This window comes from Aptenodytes patagonicus, chromosome 17 (genome assembly GCF_965638725.1).
Source record: "Aptenodytes patagonicus chromosome 17, bAptPat1.pri.cur, whole genome shotgun sequence".
NCBI lineage: Eukaryota > Metazoa > Chordata > Aves > Sphenisciformes > Spheniscidae > Aptenodytes > Aptenodytes patagonicus.
The window spans coordinates 839,910-863,681 of record NC_134965.1 but is presented as its reverse complement, the minus strand read 5'-3'; the positions used below and the strand labels follow the sequence as shown (position 1 = coordinate 863,681).

Sequence of the window (23,772 nt, the reverse complement as noted above, 5' to 3'; positions counted from 1 at the left end):
CTTGTATTCTCCCTGTGGCTAAAAGTAATAGACAGATTATTTTATTGCAGAATCGACGGTTCCTGGATTGCTCACTCACCAGAGTACGAAGAAGCTTCACAATGAAGAGACTGATGAGTTGGAGTCGTCACAGCAGGCACCTGATGCCACTGTTGGCTCCCCAGTTGCTGCTACCAGTTCTCAGAAACAAGCCAAGAAAGTGGAATCTCAGTCAAACTCTTCAAAATCAGAGTCCATGCAGAACAGTCCAAAATCCTGCCCAACTCCAGAGGTCAGTATGGGAGTCCACTCCGCAGCCTGTGCTCTCTAGCCACAAGGGAATAAATGCATTGCTGAGAACACCAGTAAAGTTGCATTCATTCCCTCCTGGCTACCTGAAGAAAAAGGGAAAAAAGAAGAGAAAAGCTGTAGGAAAAAATTGAAAAGGCTTTGGATGCCCATGTCTGTAATGCTCATTTGAACATATTGCTGTGCTCCAGGAAGGAAACAGCTGGCTAGACAGAGTGCTGGGAGCTTGGAGAGGGAGTGAGGTGGGGAAGTTGATTGGTGGGAAGTGTGGGAAAGCTCTTGCTAAGCTTCCTTGTGACATCTCAGCTACCATTAAAATACACAAAGGCTATAAACTGTTATTTTTAGCATGCTGAGGAACTGTGTCCAGACGATTTTTGGCCTTGAGCTGTGGATGAAGGGCTCAAACTTCTTTGCTGGTGCTTTTAGGTATTAAAATTTTACTTGGTGAAAGAAACCATGAAAAGGTGATGAGTTTGTGCTAGCAGAGGGATGAGTTTGTGCTAGCAGAGGGATGAAATTAATGGGCTTTGCTTGTTTGTGTCACCAAGATCTCAGACGGTTGTTGCTTCTCCCCAGGAGCTCTTACGTAGTATTGTAGGATTCACTTAAGCAGTCTTTCATACTCCCTGCTGTACATCACTTGATGTGACAGTTCAGGATAAAGTAGTGCTGTGAGTGGGGCTGGGTGTGATGGCATGGGAGGCAGCTTTTGCTCTTGTGGTCCACTGATGTTTCCTGAGCACTAAGACCTTCGAGGCCACATGGAGTGCTTCATTGTACATGTGGAGGACACTGAAGTCTTGAGCTACCGAGGCCAGGGCACTAACGAAGGGATGCTGCCTACCACCGTGTAAGAGCTCTGAGAAGCTGTCATGTTCAGAGACAAAGTGAAGGTCACACCTGGGGAGGAACAGGTATGTGACTGCTGTCAATTCTGTAGTGGGAAAAATTACTATTTTTTAGTTGAAGAGAAAGCTTGGAAGCCACCATGCCTCCATGGAGAGATAAGGCCAGTAGTGCCTACAGAGATCAGTGTGGGATCCTTGGAAAAGAGCCAGTGTGTAGAACATTTGGCTTCAGCAAGACATGGTTATGGGAACACTCCAGAGTGTTAGCCAGGCTACTAAAAGCTACTCCATTTGGTTCTACCTTTGGGTGTTACAGGGTGCAGGTGTTTGTTATCCTAGGACAGGATGCCAGATTGCATTACAAGGAGTACACTACCTTGAAAAGGTGCTCTGAACTCTTTCAAAGATTAACTTTGGCAGTTCATATACTAGAAAAAATACCTACTTTGTATTCTGGTGCCTGCAATGGGTCTTCATCAAAAAGACGTTTGCCTTGAGGTCTGCTTTAAAAAGGCAGCTTGAATTGGTTCATTGGCACCATTTCGAACAGACACAAGGGAAGCGCATTTCCTCAAGAAGTATGATTGCATTACATAGCTCATTGCCACTGGATGTAAAATTCCAAAACGTCACTGGGATTAAAAAAACTTAAGACAAATTTCTCAAAGGTGCTTCTGCCAGTAGCCACCAAATGCATTCAGGGTGCAGCCTCCAGCTTAGGAAGTCCACGAGTAGCTGATTGCTAGGAAGCGAGAGGCTATACCAGAAAGATGAGTTTCATGCTTGCCCTGTCTATTGTATGCTTTCCTTCAGCATGTGCTACTGGCTGTTATCAGAGCCAGCTGTTTGGACGAGATGGCTCTACCAGTTCCAACCAAAGCTCTATCTAATGTTCTGAAAGTACATAAACTTTATATTGAAGTATTTACTGGTGCTGGAGGAGAACTGCCTGAACAGAAGTGCTTAGAGACTTAGACATCTAATAGAGCTATAAGGTTTCCTTTGTTCAGATTACCATTTATGTTGCACACAGGGACAACTACCATTTAGAGGTAACAAGAAATGAATATACTGAATTATGGATATGTAGGGTGGAAGGGGCCTCCAGAGTCTGTAGTCCAACCTCCTACTCCAGTGAGACTATCACCAACACTAGGCCACTAGCTTGGCCGTGGCTTTGCCTAGCTGAGGCTCTAAGTTCTTCAAGAATGGAGATCCCCCACCTCAGTGGGAACCTGTCCCAAGGCTGCATCACCCACCTGGGCAAGGAGTTTTTCCTAATGTCTGACTGGAACCCCTGAAGCTGCAACTTGGAGCCTTTGCCTCTTATTACTGCTTCGTCACCTTAAAAGTCATTCTTCCAGACGGTTCTTAGCCCAGTGGCCAGACTGGAACCGTACATGAGCTTAGAGGACTTGTTCACTGATGTTCAAACCCTTTGAGTGTTCCTTTACTCTGATTTGGGCCATATCACATCCTTCGTCTTTAATGTTTTTAGGTGGACACTGCAAGTGAAATGGAAGAACTGGATGTTGACAGCATCTCTCTAATGCCAGAGCCAGGCAACCAAGGCCCTGCAAAGCTCCAGGTGTTCTTAGCTCGATACAGGTACTGGGTCATTTCTGGTGGTCTGTGAGGTTAGACAGGTTATCTCATAGTTGCCTACTTCACACTCTTCTCTAGGATTCACCACTGTTAGGGGTGGATATTAGGTTAGACCATGTATCTTATTCCTCCATGGGATTTTTTTGAGACCTATTATTTCTTGCACAAGCAAATCCAATGTGCTTAGCTTAACAAAAACATAGTAAGCTCATTAGTTGTTCAGTGAACAGCACTGTGTGAAACTTTTTAAAAATATGATATTGGATGGAAAATTGAGTTTGAATTGACACATTCCTTGAAATGTCTGATTTCTCCAGAATAGTCCAAGAAATTTTCTCCAAGAAATCTTATTCCAACAATTAAGAAGATTTCAGCCCAGAATTCCTGAAGTTTTTGGCCAAAATCCTTCTGACTGTAATTTTAAAAGGACAAAAAAATGCACAGAATAAACCCCGATTTTTCTGGTAACTGTTGCTATCCACTGAGCCATCATGGTCAAACCCAAATTGCTATTTACAGTTCAAAGAGTATTGACATATCCTTCAGCTTTTACACTGTGGATTGGGAGGAAGAGAACTGGGATGATTCTGTGCTTGTGAGGAGCAGATCAAATGTGATCTGTCTCTTCATGTCAGAGTCTTGGGCCCATAAGGTCTCGCTCAGCTCATAAAGAGGTTAACATTGCTTTGGCATGTTGAAATCCCTTTTAAAGACTAAAGAGCAGGAATTGGCAGTAGGTGCTTGCAAAGATAAAGTTTTTTCATGAGGCATTTTCCTGTGATAGGTCCTCTGATTAGCTTGAGGATCCCTGCGTAGGCAGGTTAGAACTACCTGGAGTCCAAACCCTATCACCAATGTATTTATCATTTTCATGCTAGTGAAGCTTTTGGACTGCTGTTTAAAATGTTGAGTTACACCACTGAGAATTTTACAACTTGGATACTGAGGGCTGGATAATTGTGAAGAAAAAGGCTAGAAACCTTTTTTTTCCACTCATGTAACATTCTTCTTGCATAGATCAGCTCATTCTTAGGGTTTTAAACATGGGAATTTTGAGATTCTGTGCTGTGCTTGTCCGTGACAGTAGTATGGCAAGTAAAGTGTACCTTACAAGGTTTGGGCATTTTCGATTTTTTTGTCAAAACTATTAAATGCATGAAATGTAGAGCGCTATCTAGATAAAATAGTTAAGGGTGCAGGTGAATTTAGGGGTGTCTATTTTAGAAATGTAGAGTCCTACAACATATCTAATTGGTACACTCAGAAACACAACAGGCACTCAGGTAATTCAAATCTTTTCTTAAACACTTTCTTGAGTCACTCTGATCTGTTCCTTTAAATGTCACAAGACATCTGTTCTGCTACTCAGAAAATTATTCCTAGCAGCTCTTTGAACATGGAGCAATGCTATTAGTTATATATAAAACCATAAACTAGAGTCTTGACCTTTGTCTGTGGAATTTGCTGCTTGCAAAAAGTGAATGCAGTCCCAGTGAATTGTAAGCTGATCTAACATCACAGCTTGAATGTGCTGCTGTGAAAGTTCCTATACAAAGTAAGTCTTCATTTTGTAAATATTTCAGCTACAATCCTTTTGATGGACCTAATGAAAATCCAGAGGCAGAGCTTCCGCTGACTGCTGGAGAATATATTTACATCTATGGAGACATGGATGAAGATGGATTCTTTGAAGGTGTGTTTTAGTAGAATGAAATGTGACTGAACTGCTGTGGAGAGTTGCTCTCTCTTAAAAAAACAAGAGAGGAATTTAGTGAATCTTGAAACCTCAAGGTAAAGGTTTTCTGCCCAAAGTTAGTTTGTCAGAGGGAAGAGCAGATTCTGTTGGAAAAGGGTTTATTTATGTCATGATTAAATTAAGTCTGAAACATGAAATCCTGATCTAGTGATTTGGGTGGGAATTTTGCCATTGCTTTCAGCAGAGCTCCAGGTTTCATCCCCATATGGTTCCTCCCTAGCCATGGAGACGAACATGTTCAGCCCTGGGCACCTGCTGCAGATGGTCTGTTTCCCTCTTTCGAGTGACTGCATAGTGAGCCAGAGACTGTAGGCAGTTTATGGTCTTGATTACTTCTTGCTCTTTTGGCAGAGTGGGGTGTAAGATAAGCAGTCCAAACTACAATTGTTATCCTATTTGGTGTCACACAGTGTGTTTCTCTTTTGGCACCTTTGAAAACGTGGTCCTGGTTGACTAATAGGCAGATGGAATTGAAACCAAGAATTGTGGACTGTAAATTTGTAATGAAGTTTCTTTGTGGAGCTGGCTTACTTAATGGGATGAAGGATCCTAATTTACTGAGGTGCTTTGCAAGAGCTGAGGCAAATGCATGCTATGTTGCACTGCTTGCTCTTTGACTGTTCTGGCTCTTTCTTTCGTTCTATTTCCAAGCTTCTCATGTATTTATTTGTTTGTTTGTTTATTGTTTAAAGAATGAAAAGGTTATTCTTTACTAACGTTTTCTGCTTTCCCTGCTTTCAATTGATTTGCTGTAGGTAGAGTTTGAAAGGGGAAAGTAAGTGCAATCCCTACGCACTGCTCATTTGACTGTGATTTGATGGTTCTTGCACGTACCAAGAGTGCTGTGGTATCAGTCGTCCTCATGGGTGCTTTAGGGACGTCTTTATTACAGAAACTAGCGTAACAAAGGAGGGAACTGAAAAGGCGGCCAGAGCTGAACACAGAGCTGGAAAGATGGACTTTCTTGAGGAAGTACTACAGAACCCAAATCCATATGGCTGGGAGAAGACAAAATCATGAATCTGCATAGTTTGGGAAGGCTAGAAAAAGACACTTAAGTTAGTGAAAGAGCTGTGATGAGGAACAATAGGATGATGAAGAAGAAAAAACCCTTAAGCTAATTACACAAAACAACTTTCTAGTTAGATGGCTCTGGAATGTGTGGAGCAGTGAGTCTCCTCACTGTAGCCATTAGGATCTAACTAGAGAAGCCCTAGGAAATGCAGGAAATTTTGCCAGGAATAACCTCCCAGAGGTTTTTTTTCATTCCTGACTGCAGTGCAGTTATGACCTAGCGTAGATGTTGTCACATTATCTTCACTGATGGGTTGGAAGGCTGAACGGTAGGTGCAGTGGTAACAGGTTTCCTGTTTTCTGTTTAGGGGAGCTGATGGATGGCCGGCGAGGGCTGGTCCCCTCCAATTTTGTTGAGCGAGTTTCAGATGATGACCTCATGATGTTTCTGCCTTCGGAGCTGAATGATATCACCCATAGTTCATACCAGGAGAAAAGTTTTGTCAGTGCAAGCACCAGCAGTGGAGATAAGAGCGATTTCTCCATTGAAGAGAGTAGCATCAGTCCATTGGCCAGTGGAGCAGAAGGAGACCAGGAGGAATCTGTTAGTCATACAGCAGTGCCTTACCCAAGAAAATTGACTTTGATCAAGCAGCTTGCCAGAAGCATAGTTGTAGGCTGGGAACCACCACTTTTGCCAGCTGGCTGCCCAGACATACAAAGCTACAACATCTATGTGGATGAAGAGCTACGTCAAAATGTGAAGAGTGGCTTTCAGACCAAAGCAGTGATTGAAAAGCTGGATTTAAAGACAAAGGCTTACCGTGTGTCTGTGCAGACTGTGACAGAGCAAGGCAGTTCTGATAAACTGCGATGCACTTTCTTTGTGGGGCAAGATTTTTGTGTGGCACCAACCATGCTGAAAGTCAGAAGCGTCACTGCCACGTCAGCAGAGGTCATGTGGCTTCCCTGCAACAGCAATTACAACCACACGGTGTATCTCAATGGGGAGGAATGTGACATAACAAAACCTGGGGTCTACTGGTACACCTTCCACAACCTGCAGCCGAGCACTCAGTATGTTGCCAAGCTGGAGGCCCGACCCTTGAAAACACCTTGGGAAGAGGTCTCAGAGGGGCAGGAGCAGAACTCAGCTGTGATACGCTTCGCTACCCCACTAGCAGGTATCAGAGCATCGTGCCCGTTGCCACTGTGCATGGAGTGCTTGGAGCAGTGCGCTCTGTCATTACTTTGCTATGAAGCCTTGGGGCAAAGGGAAGCAAGGTTTATTAAGTCGCAAAGCCTGAGATGCTGTACTGTTTTGTCTTAATGTTTTTCTTCCTTTATTTTAAAAAGCTGTTCTCTCTTTTTGTTTTCGTTTGCTCTGGGAAGACATCCCCTTTGCTGATTTGAGCAGCATGCCTCTCAGGGCATGGAAGATCTGGCTTGCCATGACCTTGCTCTAAGGGTTGCTGCATCTTGGCCTCAGCTACTTTTGCAAAGTTCTGTTTTCTGTGCATTAAAGCTTTCACAGAACAAGAGCACCTTATTTTCTCTGGTTCTGTCTATCATTTCCCAAGACTAGCCTGTCTATTCTAGTACAGTTCTGCAGTGGCAAGTCTGGTGTGGGAGTTTTCTCTTTGATTCTAACCAGGTTTTAGTTTAGCTTTATGCTGTAGTCAGGTAAGCAAGAGGAAAATCTGTTTGGTCTCTCCCAGGCACGCCTGATGCTCCTTTGGATGTCCAGGTAGAAGCTGGTCCCTCGCCAGGTATCCTTGTTATCAGCTGGTTACCTGTCACCATTGATGCCGAAGGATCTTCCAATGGAGTTCGAGTCACCGGTTACGCGGTGTATGCGGATGGACAGAAGGTATTGTGCTGATGCTGTGCAAGGCTGACGTTTGTGCAGGTGGGTGGCTGGAGGCTGGTGCAGGGGTAGCGGGCAGTTGCAGAGCCTCAAGACCTGGAAAGCTTGATCCAGTAAGCATGCCGTGAGGAGGCAGTGACAGTCCTTGGCCTGGAAAGGAATGATATCAGAGAAGGGACAATGCTTGGGCTGTTTGTTTTGACTGATGCACACCAAAAAAGACATCTGTCCAGATTTTTGATGTGTTCTTGATATAACTAAGCTAGGAAAGTTCCTGTGGCAAGACCCTTCACTAGCAAAACAGGACAATTAGTGTCAGCCTCCTCTGTCTCACCCTAGGCACTAGCTTGATCCTTGGGGAAGCAATGAGCTCAATGAGCAATGAGTCCACAGGGCATGGACAGAGTACAAGTACAAGTACACCACCTTGCCACCGCTTGGGGCTTGCCTCTGGACTGTGAGGAGTGAGGTGTAGTTCTCCAGCCCTTTCTCAAATTAGGGACAGACGAAGGGAGAGGTGTACAAACACCCCAGGGTCCAGTACGAATACTGGTAAAGAACTTCCAAGGATATTCTGTATTAAAAGTGACCTGTGGTCTTCTGCACACATGATGTTGTGCCATTGGCCATGGGAGAGGCAAGCCACAGCTGTTTAAAGAAGCACAGTTGAAAACAGAGTGGTGCTGTGCTGGATGATTGCTCTTTTATCATGGAAATGCTTTTTTCTCTACACAGTTCAAAAGAGGAGGAGTCTGGGAAGGTAGGCGAAAGGGAGGCCAAAAAAAGGGATGGCCTTTCAAAGCGTAGGGAACAAGGAGAGTTAAAACCTGGAGTAGGAAGGAATATAATCATGTTTTACAGAATATCCAGTTTCTCTAATGGTTATGGTAACAATTTCTCTTTACTGTTCATTCTTCCCTGATATTGTGCAGAAGGGTGAGAATTCTGCACACCTGCTCTCAAGAGCTTTGGGGTCTGTCCTTAACTTTGGGTTCAGGAATTGTCATTCTCAGAAGGGCTGAGCTGTGCACAATAAATAATTGCTCCCTGTTTTTTTGCTTGCAGGCAATAGAAGTTACATCTCCAACAGCTGGGAGTGTCCTGGTGGACTTGTCCCAGCTTCAGATGTTCCAGGTGTGCCGGGAGGTTTCTGTGAGAACGATGTCTCTGTACGGGGAGTCGGTGGATTCAGTTCCAGCCCAGATTTCCTCAGTCTTGCTGCGAGCCTCTCACCGCTCTTCACCTTCAGATTCTGCTGTTTCTACCACCTTTACCTCCAGACTGCCCCATGGAGAACCCAGGGGCTCTCTGCCTGCATGCAGCCCACCCACGCACCAGACGGCTGCACTCCTGCTTCGACAAAAAGTTCCCACGGATAGCTCAGATGCCAAATTGACTGATCTCTCCTCCAGCCACGACGGCTCAGCGCGATCTCTGCCAGAGAAAGCCTCTTCGCCGCACCTCTCCTCTCCCAGTGCTTCCTTGGTGCAGGTTTTAGGCACTTCCCCACAGGGATCAGATGCTGCACAAGACAAGAAATGCCTGACTGTGCTGCCTCAGCAAGCTGGCACGGAGCCTATCCCTTCAAGGGACGCAGAATTGCAAGGCCTGGGCGAAGGGACGGAGGTGCAGGTAAGTGCTTACATCTCCTGTCCAGTACCGGGAAGGAGAATGGATCATTTTGAGGAATGGAACAAAATGCCACTGAGCATCTTTCTCTTTCTGTGACACACTGTTGCCTTTGGGTCATCATCCAGTGGTTGGCAAACCGGCAGGGAGTATTGGCTGCTGTTGGGTACCTGGAGGAGCCAGATGAAGCTCGCCACTGGATCGCATGTATGCAAGCAGATCAGGAGTAGAGTGAGGAAAGAGTGAGGAAAGCAAGAATTCATCAGAGAGAGAAGGTGAAAAGGATGTTCCCACTGATGTCAATGTTAGTCTGGCATTGCTGCGCTCTCTGACTTGAAGGGGTCTCCTCCACTCTAGTGGGTTTGTGCAAGGCATAGTAGGCACTCTAGCACAGTGGAGCGCCTTAGTGGACTGCACAGCGAGGCAGCCACGTCTGGAGAAGAACTGGCAAGCTGTCATGACATTGGGTATTTGGAATCCTGTAGGGTGGGTGAGCGCTTTCAGGGCTTTTTTAGGACAGTGGTGAGGATGTCTGAGGACCCCATAAGAAAACAGGTAAATGATTTATAGGGTGCTCGCTCTGTGACAAGAGGGAAGTGGGTCCTGTTGGTGTGTGATGTATTATATCAGGAAAAAGGATCTTTTTCCCATTCTGACCTTTGACATTGGGGATTCAGGGGAGTGCTTCAAACTGTTAAATTCAGCATGACTTTATTAATCATGGCAGTGTGAGCTTGCGAAGGCTCAGTTAGACAAAAGCAGGGAAGACTTCTGATAATTGCTGGAGCATCAGCAGCTGTGTGGGCCCAAGACCAAAGGCCAGGTAAATACACAGGAGCATTGAGATGTTGAGTCCAAAATTTCAATCATCATTCTTCAGCCCCTGGCCATTTGCTGCTCACAGTACCTTAGATCAATTGTTGTGATTCATTTGCCCACATTTAGGTGTCTAGTGTAGATGGCTACACATGGGTGGGTCGCTTTGCCTCCTTTGTAGTCAGTGGAGTGAAATGGGTGCTTCCAGGATGCAAATCATCCTTCTTGCTCGAGATGTGTGCCTTCACTTGGCTGTCAACAAAGAGAAACAGGGCAGAAGGATCCTAGCTGTCAGATTAAACATGAGATCTAGACCTGTCTGGCTTTTGCCTGAGCCCAGGGGACATTTAGAAACTAGGCACTGCAGTGTCTAAATCTCTCTAGGGGTCTGATCCTGTAAATATTTTCAAAGTGTGCCTAGTATGTAAGGAAAAGGTTGTGCTCCATTGCAAAATACAGTGGAGGCTGCCTTATTTTAGAGCGAGGGTTAGAGAAAAGGGTGGTTGATGAAGGCCACCTGCCTTACCCTCCTGGTTTTGCTTTCCCTTGTTCCTGGGGTTCCACTCTTCCATCATCCAGAGGTTTTCTTAAGCACCAGACTGAACTGACTGGAAAACAGACAAAAATTTAAAATTTCGGTAATCCAACTAGGTGACCCAACCATGAATCTGTGCAGTTGTACTCTCTGTGTATATTCTTCTTCATTAATTCCCCTTTTCTTCACAGCCCTTACCAGCTCCAAGGAGTGCTGGGGTAGTGTTCTCCCCTCCAGCTCAAGCTAACCTGCAAGGTGGTGTGTAGGACATTCCTCTGGCAGATAAGAGTGGGAAATGACCTTGTTGTGTAGCTTGGGCTCTTCTTCTTGCTGCTCTAAAACTAGTTATTGTCAATACACTTCTGTGGCTTACATGAGCCATGTGTGGTGGCCAGAGTTGCAGCAGTGGAAAGACCGAGTGTCTACTTGCAGCTAATGGCAGGGAGGGTTTGTTCCAGGGCTGGCCAACCTTCCCAGCTGCAAATTGCCTGCCAAAATATTCATATGCCAACAGCGCAGAACGCATAGTGTTTGTGTCAGAGAGTTTGGAGTGGTAAGGGCCCCGTTTTGGTGCACAAGTGTTGCGTGATATCTCCCCCAGGTTTCATTGTTTGTGATGACCTTTTTTTGGTTTGTTTCCCAGATGGAGCAATCTGTAACCAAAGCGCCAGAGCTGGAAAGCCTGTCTAACAGTAGTCTGAAGATACATATGGAGACCTGCCATGCATGCTCCGTGGAAGAGTCGCCAAAAGGTCCCAGTGCTGAAAGAGGGAAAGAGGCAAAGGAGAAGCACTTGAGCCCAGAGCCTCTGCCCTCCCCGAGCCAGGCTGAGGGGACAGAGGACACCTTCCGAGACACAAGCGCGGGTGGGAGCAGCTGCCAGGAGTTCCTGAGGTTGTCCCCTGGCAAGGAGGTGATGAAAGAAATGTCCAGAGTGAAAAGAGAGGTTTGTTTTAACCTTGGTTGAATGTCTCTGCCCATGGAGGGATGTGGATTGTATTTGACGCCCCTAGGTTTTACAATCTTATGCAGTACTGTTCTTCTGCAGGCTATAAAACGTCTCTGCCAGTTTTGTGTGTCTGTGTGTGTGTGTACACACCTGCCAATTGCTGCATTGGGTGCTGCCCAATTTATTTCCTGCCACACTTTAGCTGTATGTGTACTAGAGAAAGTTAAAATGCTGCTTTATTGCTGAAATAGAGTGCCTGAGAGGACTGAGGAAATCTGTTTTGCTTTTCAATAGCAAGAAGAAAAAATGTCTGAAATGGGACGACGACAGCTGACCCTTTTTGCTGAGCACAACCGTAGTTCTGACCTTTCAGATATTTTGGAAGAAGAGGAAGAAGATGAACTGTCTTCAGAAGCTCTGGAAGAGAAGAAGTGGGACCAGAGAGAGCCGTGTTACCGGGAGAATGGGGAAAAGGTAACTTGTAGCAGAATAATGCTTGTGGGGAGCGCCAGTGCAGCCATCCCATGTCATCAGCTCACAGGAGGAGGTGCTGGTCTGAGCCCAGCGCTCTCAACAGTGCTTGGCTTAGTTTCTGCCCGCTCTGCTTTTACTCCCAGTGTTGTCTTAAGCTAGTAAAAATGCAGGTTCTTTGTGAAAGGGAAGGGTGTTTATATGTAATGAATGTACACAGGGTTTAATTAGTTGGAAAAACACACAATGTGATGTGAACTTTAGAACCCAGCGTTAAAAATCAATCCTATTGATCAAGTTCTTAATATAGATATAAACAGTGAACACTGTCGTGGTTTAACCCCAGCCGGCAGCTCAGCACCACCCAGCCGCTCGCCCACTCCCCCCTCAGCGGCATGGGGGAGAGAATCAGAAGGTTCAAGTGAGAAAACTCGTGGGCTGAGAGAAAGACAGTTTAATAGGTCAAGCAAAAGCCGTGTGCGCAAGCAAAGCAAGACAAGGAATTCATTCACTGCTTCCCATCGGCAGGCAGGTGTTCGGCCATCTCCAGGAAAGCAGGGCCCCATCACGCGTAACGGTGACTTGGGAAGACAAGCACTGTAACTGCAAACTTCCCCCCTTGCTCCCCCAGCTTGTACTGCTGAGCACAACGTCATACGATATAGAATATCCCTTTGGTCAGCTGGGGTCAGCTGTCCCAGCTGCGGCCCCTCCCAACTTCTCGGGCACCCCCAGCCTCCTCTCTGGCTTCTTCTGCGAGAAGCAGAAAAGCCCTTGACGCTGTGTCAGCACTGTTCAGCGATAACTGAAACGTCCCTGTGTTATCAACACTGTTTTCAGCACCAATCCAAAACATAGCCCCGTACTAGCTACTAGGAAGAAAATTAACTCTATCCCAGCCAAAACCAGAACAAACACATAGAAATCTGTAAAGTCCACCCATCTGTAGATCCTGTACCAACCCACCTTCCCTCCTAAGGCAAAACAGGCATGTAATATTTTGGCCTCAGTCCTGCAGGCACTCCTGAATGTGAATAACTTAGTGCAGATTATTTTGCTTAGACCTGGGTGCTCTCTGTAGGAATGGATGACTTGTAGGAGCGGAGACGTGGCTTTGCGGTTCAAATGTTGCAAGTGAGGAAATGCTGATTGAGCTGAACTGTGAGCGATCATGTTAATTCATGTTACAAGTTCAAACAGTTAAAGCTAGTTAGTGTGTTATAATGCATCTGTGACAGGTAACGTGCCTAAAACTGCACGACTGAAAAGTGGTATATAATCATACAAATTATGGCAGTTGAGATGAATCTGCATGAGGGAAAGTATTGAGGTTGAATGACTGAGAAACTAGAAAGATTTGCAGGAAATGTGATATGCCTGTATAGCAAGAAAGCACCCTCATTTTTTTTCACGTGACGAAAGAACATCTGTAGTTTGTTGATGCTGACCTGTGTGGCTGCTAGCCTGCAGCACAGATGGGATGGGTCTGGTGAGCATTAAATGATCGGTAGCAGACAGTGTAATGATTCTGGAGTAAATTTGCTGCCGCTCCTTTTCTCCTTCTGAAGGGGGTTCTGCTTCCCGGGTGGGGAGGTTGGACCTGCAGTGCAGCATGTCAGGAGTCCCAGGAGAGCCTGGTGGCTGGAGATGCTGGGGCTGCCTGGGAAGGAGTTGTTGAAAGGGCTTCCAGCTGTTGGAATTGCACTGGAAAAAATGGAATAAAACCAGTTTCCCTGGAAGGAGAAAAGAAGAAATAAGAACAGTCAAGAATGCAGTTCTTTGTCTCTCTTTCCTGGCTGTTTTATTGGCCTGAATTTTTTTTTGTTTTGTTTTTTTGTTTTTTTTTTTTTTCTGAAAAAGAAACACCAAAACCCCACGCACATCCTGTTGAGTTGAGCAAACTGGTGCTTCTTGATCTGATAAAGTGATTGTTTTCTGTTCTGGCAGTGACAAGTTGAGGGTGTGAGCATGACAAGATGCTGAATGGGGAGAGGGCATCAGGGGCAGGAAGCTTTAGGGCACAGAGCTCCCAACACTGCCTTATAGAGTGAAGGAAGATGGTGACTGAAGTGGGCCAGGTCTCAGCAGGGCTGTTTTCTAGGATTCTGTGTGTTCAGTAGCATTTTGGGTTATCTCAAGACTCCTCAGCCAACTCTTTCATGATTTGGGGGATGAAAGGATGGAGGGATGCTGCTTTTAAAACGTTTAATCTCAAATAAGTTGTTTAATTTCTGAAACCATTTATTATATTAAAACTCAAAATCAAAAGCCACAACTTTGTTAACAGCTAAAATAAGTCTTACTCAACGTATTTTATGGTTGCATTTATAAATTCTGCATATTCCTAATTGGTGTAAACAAGGTAGGAGCCTAGAGTGCATGTCCTGTAAAGAGAGTTTGAGGAAGGTGATCTTGTTTGGTCTGGCAAAGAGGAGGCTAGCGGGAGATCTTTTAGCTGCCTACAACTATTTGAAGGATGGTTAAAAGGATGAGAGCGCCAAAGTCATCTTGTTCGTGGCAGATGATATAAAAAGAGGCAGCAGTTGTGAGTTGCTGTTTGGGAAGTTCATGTTGGACATGAGTGCAAAATTCTTTCCCAGGAGGGTGGTGCAGCCTTGGGACAGGTCTCCAGAGAGGTGAGGATCTCCATTCTTTGGTGTTTTCAAGCCTCAGCTAAGCAAAGATGCTGATTTACTGTTGGCAACAGTCCTGCTGCAATTAGGAGATTGAACTGGAGACCTCTGGAGGCCCCTTCAACCAATTCTAAATATAATTCAAGACCAACTTTTGCTTGGAAAAAGTTGTGGAGGTTGGAATAATCAATAGGCAGCTTACAACTGCCTTTTTTTCCTCCACCATGGTTCAGTTTTTAATTATCTTTGAACAGGCCTGCTCATGCCTGTAGCTTAAAACGTCAATAGCTACATATGCTTTGTAAACTCTTTGTAAATGTTTTTAGAACATGTCATGATATAAACTGTCAGGGGAGTTGAACAAGAGACCTCCAGAGGTATTTTCCAGCTGACACTATGCATCTAGGATTCTCCCTTTTTATTTTAGTATAAATGTAGTAAGAGACAAAACATAAATTCTACAGTTGGTCCAAGACAAATTTTAAAATTCAGCAGTGTTTTCCCAAAAGTTTTATGTAATCTGGTAGGCTCTTACCCAGCTGCAAGTGAAATACAAGTCTGTGTGACCCCTTTGAGGTAAAGGGTTTTCATGTGTATTTGTGGCAACTCTGTTCACCTGGATTTGCAGGCAGTGAGCTACTGTAGAGCTGGACCTTGACAGATGATGGGAAGGGCCTAGGGATGGTCCTCCCATAGCAGCAACATCTCCAAGGGGTGTCTTGCTGCACAGGGTCACTTCCTTCTGTTCCAGTGCAAGGCCAGAGAGGTAAGGGAGGACTGCGTGTCCGTGTGTGAGCACAGGCTGTGAGACTCCCTCCGCAGGAGGGAGGAATCCAATCAGCTCTAACGTGCAGTGAACAGCCGTGGAAGAACCGTGCCTCTCCTGCCCCGTCATCCCAGACTGGGGATGCTGAAGCTGTGGGAAGTCAGGCAGGCAGGATGAAAGGTGCTGCAGACAGTTGTGTGTGTAGAGGCAGGGGCTGGGAGGGAGCTCTTCCATGCATTGGCCTTTCTCGCTTTCTGCTGCATTGCTAGTTCATCTGATTGTCTTTTTCCAGAAGACCCATTGCTCTCTTTTGCTTCCTACCCTTGCTTTGCTGCAGACCACAGTCGCCGCTCCATACTGCTGTGCTGGGAGGGAATCAGCTGTAACTTTGACTCTCTTTTTAATGTTTATTTCCTCTCTTTTTTCCTTTGCTTGTCCTGGCTGTGGCTTTTCTCGGGGGCTGGGTACAGATGGATCTTTGTGATACTGACAGCGATGAGGAGATTCTGGAGAGGATACTAGAGCTCCCGCTTCAGAAGAACCACAGCAAGAAATTGTTTAGCATCCCTGAAGTGACTGAGGATGAGGATGAAGATGAAGATGAGAAGTGTGTCATGGAGGAAAAGGCAGACCCTCAAGACTCCTTGGAAACGCTTACCTACCATTCCGGAAGGACAGAGAAGCCACTCAACATCAAGGAGCCATTTCTAAAGGCAGATGGGAGTAATACCTCCCCGGATCTGTCTGCTCAGACTCCGCGGGAGGAGCATTGTGTTAAGGAGACCAGAGGGGATGCCGACCACGCAAATCCTGCCTTTGTGCAGCTGGCCTGGAGTCAGAAAAAGGGAAACTGGAACTGGGGCTACCAGGAGAATGATCCGAAGTCTGGGACTGGGGCAAGTCCCGCTTGGAGCAAGAAGAAGGGAAATAATTATCGAGAGAAGATCCGGAGTCGGCCTGAGATGGGTAGGAAGAGACAGAATGATTTAACAGAGCACTGCAGTCGTCTGCTGGGCAACTGCAGCCAGATGGGAGGCGGGTTATACAGAGCTCCTAGCCTCAGGGAAGAGCTGAACGTTGTGAGCAGTGCTGGTGGTAAGGAGGGGTTTGATATGTACAGTCGTGCCAGACAAGGCACCTTACGAAAAAGCCACAGGAAAGCAGTGGTTTCAGGGTTTGCAGAACCTGCTGTGATGGCAACACACTGCTCCAGCCCCAGGAGCCTGGAAATAGACATTGAATATGACTCCGAAGATGATCAGGATTCGACCTGTGCATCCCCCCCTGAGAGCAGGCCGTGGCCAGAAAGGTCCCAGAGCTGCCAGAGGGACTGGAGTGATTGCTGCAGTCAATCTGAGGTTGCCCACACGGATGGCAGAAGGGACCTGACCACACTGGAGATGGTGGAAGAGCAGGGTATGGAGTGGGCTGGGTCTCCAAGCCGGCGCCTGCAATTCTTCTGCCAGGAGAAGGAAGCACTGAGGTGTGAGAGCAGCTCTGAGGAGCAGGGCTGGGAGCTGGACTGTAAGTCACCTGGCTGGAGAAGGAGGCTCGAACATCCTTCGAAGGGAATACGTAGCACCTCCTTGCACAAAAGGGTTGGGTGACTTTTCCTATTCTGGCTTTGAAGCAGCTTGCAGTGGCATTAGCTTCCCTCTGCTTCCCTGACCTGCCTGTATCTTGCTTTGTTCAGTGTTGTCCAGAGAAAGGACCCTCCTCTAGGATTGTCCGGAAGAATATCTGAGAGATTCGGTAGTTCTGTGCTGCTCCATGGCTTTTCTTGTATTAGCTGCTTCTGCTTTTCCTGCTAAACGACTGAGTGTCACCGATGCAGTATTCCTTTTCGCACTGGGTCTTCCTCCCCATGGCAGGAGGCTGTGGGACCCAAATGAAAATCCCTGGTGAAATAAGCTGATTTGTGAAAGCTTTGTGTAGATGAGGACTGTAATGTCATTGCCTCCCCTCGAAATGCCCTTTCCTGCATCCTCACGCTCCCCAAGGGGATCGCCACTGGTGCCTGGCAGGGTGCCTGCCTGTACTTAGTTCTGTTTTCCAACTCCCTTGGTATTTTCAGCTCTAGAGTGTCCCTGAAGAGGAATGTTGCATTTGGATGCACTGCTCTTTGTGGAGTGCATTTGGGCTGAGCGCTGTTCACACGAGTCGTAAGGCAGAGGCTGCTACTAACTCTCTGGTGGTTCCTGTTGCAGGCGTCCGGTAATAAAGATCCTAGGGGCCAGGAGCTGCCTGGCACAGCCGCCTGGCAGGCTCCCAGCAGAAGAGGGAACAAGAGCATAAGAAGAAGCCAAATGCAGAAACCTTTGCTCTCTAGTACAGGTGAGTGGGCAAGGGGGAGAGAGTTGAGCAGCAGGAGAGAGGGAGGCTATTGGAAATGGCAGGGGAGAGGCTAGTAGGCAGTATTTGAGCCGTGCAGGGCTATGGCAGGGGAATGATGCTGACGTTATCTCTGGTGTGTCCCCTGTCTGCACACAGGTCCTCCAAGGAGCACTGCTTCAGAAACGTCTGTTAAAGATGATGGCATTAGAATATTTGTGGCTCTTTTTGACTACGATCCCGTTTCTATGTCTCCTAACCCTGATGCAGCAGAAGAGGAGCTCCCATTTAAGGAGGGACAGATCCTGAAAGTAAGAGCACACCTTAGTGAACGTCTCCTACTCTGTATGGATCCATCTGATGTTCCAGGGACAGCATAAACCTTGGGAGGCAGAGCCTCCTTCATTTTGGGAGTTTCCTTAGCTTCCCTTTCTCTGTGCATCTCAGTCCCTGTAGCACAAACAGTCTCTGGCCTGTCTTTTCCCTTGCAGGTATGTGGAGACAAGGACGCTGATGGCTTTTACAGGGGTGAATGTGCCGGAAGGGAGGGGTACATTCCCTGCAACATGGTATCAGAAGTCCAGGTGGAGAATAATGAAATCAAGAAGCAGCTCCTAAAGCAAGGGTTCCTGCCTGCTGACACACCGATGGAGAGCATAGGTACTGTATCTCCTTTACGTGTGTGCTGTGCTATTGTCAGCATGTTTCTTTGCTGAAATGTGGAAAGCTCAGTCATGCTGTCAAGCTGTGTGGCCAGTGCAGCCCACCAAACGATCTCCGGGGCTGGTCCCCAGGATCTGAAGGCTTGTTTAGTGGCTGTTGCAGTAGCAAGCAGGGAGGTCTCAATGGATGAGGGATGCAGGTGTTCTGAGGTCTCAGTTCATACCTGACTCTACCGCAGCACAGTGCTGCCCAAGGCTGCATTTGCAGCTGCTGGAGCTGCTCCTCTGCTTGAGGTGTCGTGTCTGTGAACTCAGCATGGAGTGTGAGGCTGATCCTCGCTAGAGAAGGGGAAACAAAAAAGTTTGAAGAGCAGCTGAAGGATGCGAACAAGAGTTTTCACTTCTGTGTTCTCTCCTTTGTTTTGCGAGTCTGTAATTGAACCTATAGGGGTGACCCTGCTCTTGGGAATGGAGGAAGATGGGGAGAGACTTGTGGGGATGGGGAAGGAAGGGTGTGAGACAGCAAGGTAGGCAGCCAGGAGTGTACAAGGAGTGGTCCTTGGGCTCCTCCTTACTCCCTGAAGTAAGTTCAGTGCTTTATGTATTGCAGAGACTTTCCTGTTTCTTCCCACTCATGTACTCACAGAGAGGAGAGGAACCTTCCCTGGGATGTGCAGCCATCACAGCTCGGGCTGAGTTAGGCTGCAGTTCGATGGCTGTGAGCTGCCCTGAGACTGCTGTCAACATACTGCTGTCCCAGTGCCTGTCCCTTATCCCTCCCATCTCTCATCCTGCACCTCTCTGTGTACTCTCTGCTACCAGTGGCAATTGTTTGACCTGCTCCACTTGTTAAAACGAGAGGCAATTCTTGTTTTGGCTGGCCGCTGTTTCCCTACCAGTTCAGCAAGGTAAAACAGCACAAGTGTGGGTCTGATGGCAAAGGTAAGCCCTGACATTGACTGAGCCGTTCCACTGCCTCTCACAGGAGGAAAGAACCCAAGCAACACCCCCCCAAAAAACCACCCAAGAAAAAAGGAAGCAATCCAACTTGTTTCCGTTTCCCTGCAGTGACGCCCAGTATCCAGCCCTAGAGGCCAATGGGCTCACAGTGCCCAGCTCCTAAACGTGGGTCTCTGGAAGGTTGATCCTGAGGAGCACAGGGCTCGATGGAGCCTGTTGCTTTCATTTTGTGGCTATGTGATTTTTTTGGTGGGTTTGTGTCCTTTGGCCTCTCTCATGTCTAGGAAGAGGAGAGATTTGAGTAAGGCTTTTTTCACACTTGGGACATTAATAATGTTTCTCCTGCATGTATCCTCTGGTGCCCAGGGATGGCTAGATGCCTGTGGTGGCCTTTGTCTCTATGTGGATACACAAGGCTCTCTGTCCCCTGCCCTGCTGCGTACTCTCAGAAGAATAAAGGAACTCAATAGCTCTGAGGCTTCATGAAATGTAGTGGGTTTGAAAGTTTTCAGGAGGGTGGTGGTAGTGAAAAAGACATACCTTATGCGTGCGTGCAGAGAGTAAACCTTGTTTCCTTAGGCAGCCGGGCTGTATGTACCTCTGTTGTTCTCCTGCTGCCATAAACCCATATTACAGCCTCGAAACTAAGAAAATGCCTCGGAGGGGTTGGTCTGGGAACTCCTTCTGCAGGCTCATCTGGGGACTTGTCCAGTACTGACCCTGCTCAGTGCAGAAGCTTTAGCTGCTAGAGACCTCCCCAGATCCCTTCCCACCTGAGTGAGTTGATGAGGTGCACCTCACCTGGCATTTTTCAGGTGTTAATGGTACAAGGTTTTATTTTATCCTTATGATGCTGCTTCTGGAAGATAAAGTGCAGCGAAGTTTGTCTGATGTGTACTGTGGTATGGCTAATGGGCATAAATACAGTGTGGATTTCTGTGTGTATTTGGGATGTGGATCATGCCTCATCTGAGTCCACATACGAGAAATGGAGATTAGGGCTTAGCCCATAGAAATCAGTGTCTGCTTCCCAGGGGAGGCATGTCATGCTACTCTGTTGCCTGTTCACTCTTCAAGATGCTTTTCACTTTCCATTCACTGTCTCTCTTGTCTATTTATTTGCTTTTTTGGATTTTTATTAAGGAAATGGCACATTTTCTCCACCTCCACGCCGCCAAACCGTCCCTCCTCCAAAACCTAGACGCTCCAAGAAAGGTCTGTGTCACCCACTGCTTCCTCTTTGATTTTTGCAATAGGATTACAGGCTGCATTGAATTTTTACTACTTGCTTACAGGACCCTCAGATGTTTGTCTCTGTACGACTGCTAGGAAGTGGAAAGAGAGCCCATCCCTGTGCTGGTGTTAAGTTTTTAACAACAGTGATGTCTTTTATAGTTTTGGAGCTTGACCTCTGCTTCCTGTTACGTCCCTGAGTCATGGTTACTGGCATAGACTTTGAGTTGCATGAACGGTTTGCTTCTGTTGTTTGCTGTCTTGGTCTTTGTTCTTTTTATTGTTGTTTGTCAGTTATGTCATGTGGTCGCTGTTGAAAGATGAACTCTCACTGATGAGGTATTTTCTTCCCTCAGCAGGGCTGGATAAACAGGAGAAGTACAAGTCTCATCCAGGTGAGAATTGCTCTGTCTTACTATGAGAAGAGGGTTGGTACATTTGCATGATTGTAATACAGATGCGTTTTGCAGTCAAGGGCCAATGCAAGACCCTGTAGTGCTTCTTCAGAGCACTGTAAGAAAATGGTCATTCTCAGGAAAGAAGAGTTTTAGTTCTTTTATTTAGTAGTGGGTGCAGTGGTCTTTGACTAAACAGGGGGTGTTTGAAGGTGGAGGGCATGCATGGTTGTGCTTTGCAGGAGCAGGGAAATCTCTTACTCATCTGATGCCGCAGTCCTTAAAATCCAAGGTCCCCTGAGGGGGTGCTCACTCTGCTTAGGTGCACAGTCATCTGTTGATGTCCAGAGAGGCCAAGCCTGCAAACCCCTTGCTAGCCCATCCAGTGTTGACTTGAAGCAGCGATTAAATCCGTAAGATGAAGGGCTGGACAATGTGTGTTTTCTGTAACAGAAAGCACCAGACTTTGCTTTTGTAGACTCAGCACACCTGTAAGTAATGGGGCTGAGCAGGCAGGTGGTTGTGAAAATGCAGCGTGTTCCCTGCCCTTCCCTTTGTGCTGAGCTCTGTGCTGCTGTGGCTGGGCTGCCGGTCGATGCTGTCTGGGGCTCTTGCTGTTCCCCTGGCACTTGGAGGATAAATTTTGTAGCTTGATAGAAGAGCATTGCGTGGAGGGAGGAGAAATATCCATTCAAGACACTGTGAAGGGACTGCTGTCCTCTGTGTGTGTACATATATATGTTTGTGTGTATAAGTAGAAAACATAAAATAAAACATTCCTGTATATCTAGACAGGAGACCAGGATGCTGGAATGGGGAGATGTCCCCAGTTCTGTGCTTGTGAGGTGATACAGGAGATCAGAAAACTGCTTTACCTGGGGCCTCTAAGATCTCTCTCCCATTCAATTTCCATTCAGTTTCCCCCTAGTATTCTTTTTGCTCCGTCCATTCCAAGAACAGTGAAGGAGTTGCTGTGATTTGGGATTTTGTCTTAGAACTTTCAGCTCAGGATATTTTGCTTTATTTTTGTCCTGCAGGCCAGCAGCATCAGGACTTTGAAGCTGAACTGCTGACTCCTCGAAGTATGGTGGCTGTCTTCGACTATAACCCTAAGGAGAGCTCTCCAAATGCAGACGTAGAGGTAACAGCCACCTGCTCACTCCTCTTATAGGCTTCTTTTTCCTCTCTCTTTTTTCTTCTATCCCAAGACACTTAGCACTTTGGTCAAAACCAAGACGATTATAGCTTGGCAATATAACTGCTAAAAGGGGTTGGCTGAAGTCATAAAATGTAGAGTTTGCTAATATGTTCTCTCATGCATTCTCTGATAACAGTGTTAAGTTATTTGTGAAGCAACGTACCCCTAATGATTTTCAGTATGTGTCTCAGTGAAACTATGTGAGCATCTCATGGCCCCATAGCATCCTCTAGTGGCCCCGTAGCATCCTCTAGTGCTTAGACAGGATTTAGCAGTTCTGGGGCAGGAGGAAGCAGCCCCTGCTGTTAGCAACTGATCCAGGGCACCCACCTGCTTAAGAGTTTGAAAGGACTTCTGATACTTCAGGTGAGCATGTCTTTTGTGTTAACTACCTGTGTGGGTCTTTGTTCAAGCAAGAAGACTTAGTTTCAATTTAATGGACTGGTCCTCTTTTCAAGCAGTCCCTACATATAATCCAAACAGTATTTTTGTGGATAAGTCTGTTTCAGGTGGAAAGATTACAATGCAGAATCCTTTCTGCAAAAAACCTTTCTAAATTAGAACATGCTCTGTTCTCTGTTCCTCCATAGCAGAGGAAGTTAGTCTACTCTGAGCAAACATAATCATGGGTTTTGGATTCAGAGTCTTTCCATGCATCCAGAAAGGAGTGTATGGCCAAGAGGTGGCACAGTTCAGGTAATGCTTGCCTCCCAAACTGCGTGTCTCATGAGCAAGACAGCCTGCTTCTGAGGACAGAGTGTTTTAGGGATAGTGGATTATCTTGGGAGAGATACAATGAGAATGTGCATTGACCAGCATCCTTATAGGTATTCATACATCCGTCCAAGGAACGTTGAGCCCTTGTCAACAAGATGACTGTATTTTTTGCAGTGATTTGGTCTTCCTAGAACCTTCCCTGTGAACAGAGCTCAGATTATTGAAAAAAGCTGGTGCAGTTCTGTTGCATTGTTGGAGATGCTCCCTGTTCACAGTCCCAGAAAATTTGGTCACCTGTTCTGTTAGAAGGCTGCAGCTGCTGTTTGTGAACTTGCACCAAGACATAGTAGGATCAGCTGTGTGTCTGTGAGTGAAGTTCCCTACAAGTGTCTTTCTGCTAGAACAAAGTAATTCACAGCCAACAGGAGGGACCTGCAGCCTCCAGACATACATTGAGTACTAGGGATATAATAAGGTAAATATATTAGAGGTAGGTCCCTTCCAGCTAACACTTCTGTGAAGTGCATATAAAGCCAGTGTGTCTTGAGTGGGACACAGCCTGTTTGGAGACTCCACCCTTTGTATCTTAGAGCAGCTTTTTTGCTGTAACTGGGCAGTTTCTTCCATTAGAAGAGACTGCTTACACCTTTGTCTTTGGTCTTGTGCTCCATGGAGTGCATGCTGGGGTGGCTGACAGGACGGATGGATGTGATGGTGAAGGGTCACGTATGTTGTGCGGTAACCTTCTGTTTCCAAGTCAAATCTTCCCATTTGTCTGCATTCCTGCTAGTGACTAATCCCCGAGCATTGCATACAGAACAGGCTCATCCAAGGGAGCAGGATTTAGTACTTACATTTAAAGAAATGAAAGGTATTGCTGGTGCTTGTTCAGCTTGTTCTCAACATACCTTTCCAGAACAGGTGGTAGGTACTGTTTTGAAGCCTCATTAAAATTGGTTTAAGAAACAGGTTTTGCTCGTCTTAATTTATGAAATGCTTCCTTAGCACTGAATTCCACAGTTAGCCACTTCAGTTGCTCTTCTGCATCCTGGTCCTGCAAGTCTTAACACAGTGGCCTCCCTCCCTCAGGGTGAGA

General features: G+C 46.4%; 1 protein-coding gene across 9 annotated transcripts in view; it reads left to right on the top strand.

Moving 5' to 3' along the window:
• Positions 1-23,772, top strand: part of TSPOAP1 (TSPO associated protein 1) — a 73,211-nt gene that overhangs the window by 38,907 nt on the left and 10,532 nt on the right. For 3 of the 9 annotated variants that reach the window (XM_076354996.1, XM_076355004.1, XM_076355000.1), the window contains 15 exons: positions 51-271; positions 2,638-2,747; positions 4,328-4,437; positions 5,883-6,698; positions 7,233-7,384; positions 8,447-9,013; positions 11,005-11,307; positions 11,605-11,784; positions 15,651-16,778; positions 17,388-17,514; positions 17,671-17,822; positions 18,003-18,171; positions 20,277-20,348; positions 20,723-20,761; positions 21,799-21,902. In XM_076354996.1, the coding sequence (XP_076211111.1) occupies positions 51-271; positions 2,638-2,747; positions 4,328-4,437; positions 5,883-6,698; positions 7,233-7,384; positions 8,447-9,013; positions 11,005-11,307; positions 11,605-11,784; positions 15,651-16,778; positions 17,388-17,514; positions 17,671-17,822; positions 18,003-18,171; positions 20,277-20,348; positions 20,723-20,761; positions 21,799-21,902 (4,250 nt within the window). The other 6 variants (XM_076354997.1, XM_076355003.1, XM_076354999.1 and 3 more) reach the window with 6 other exon arrangements.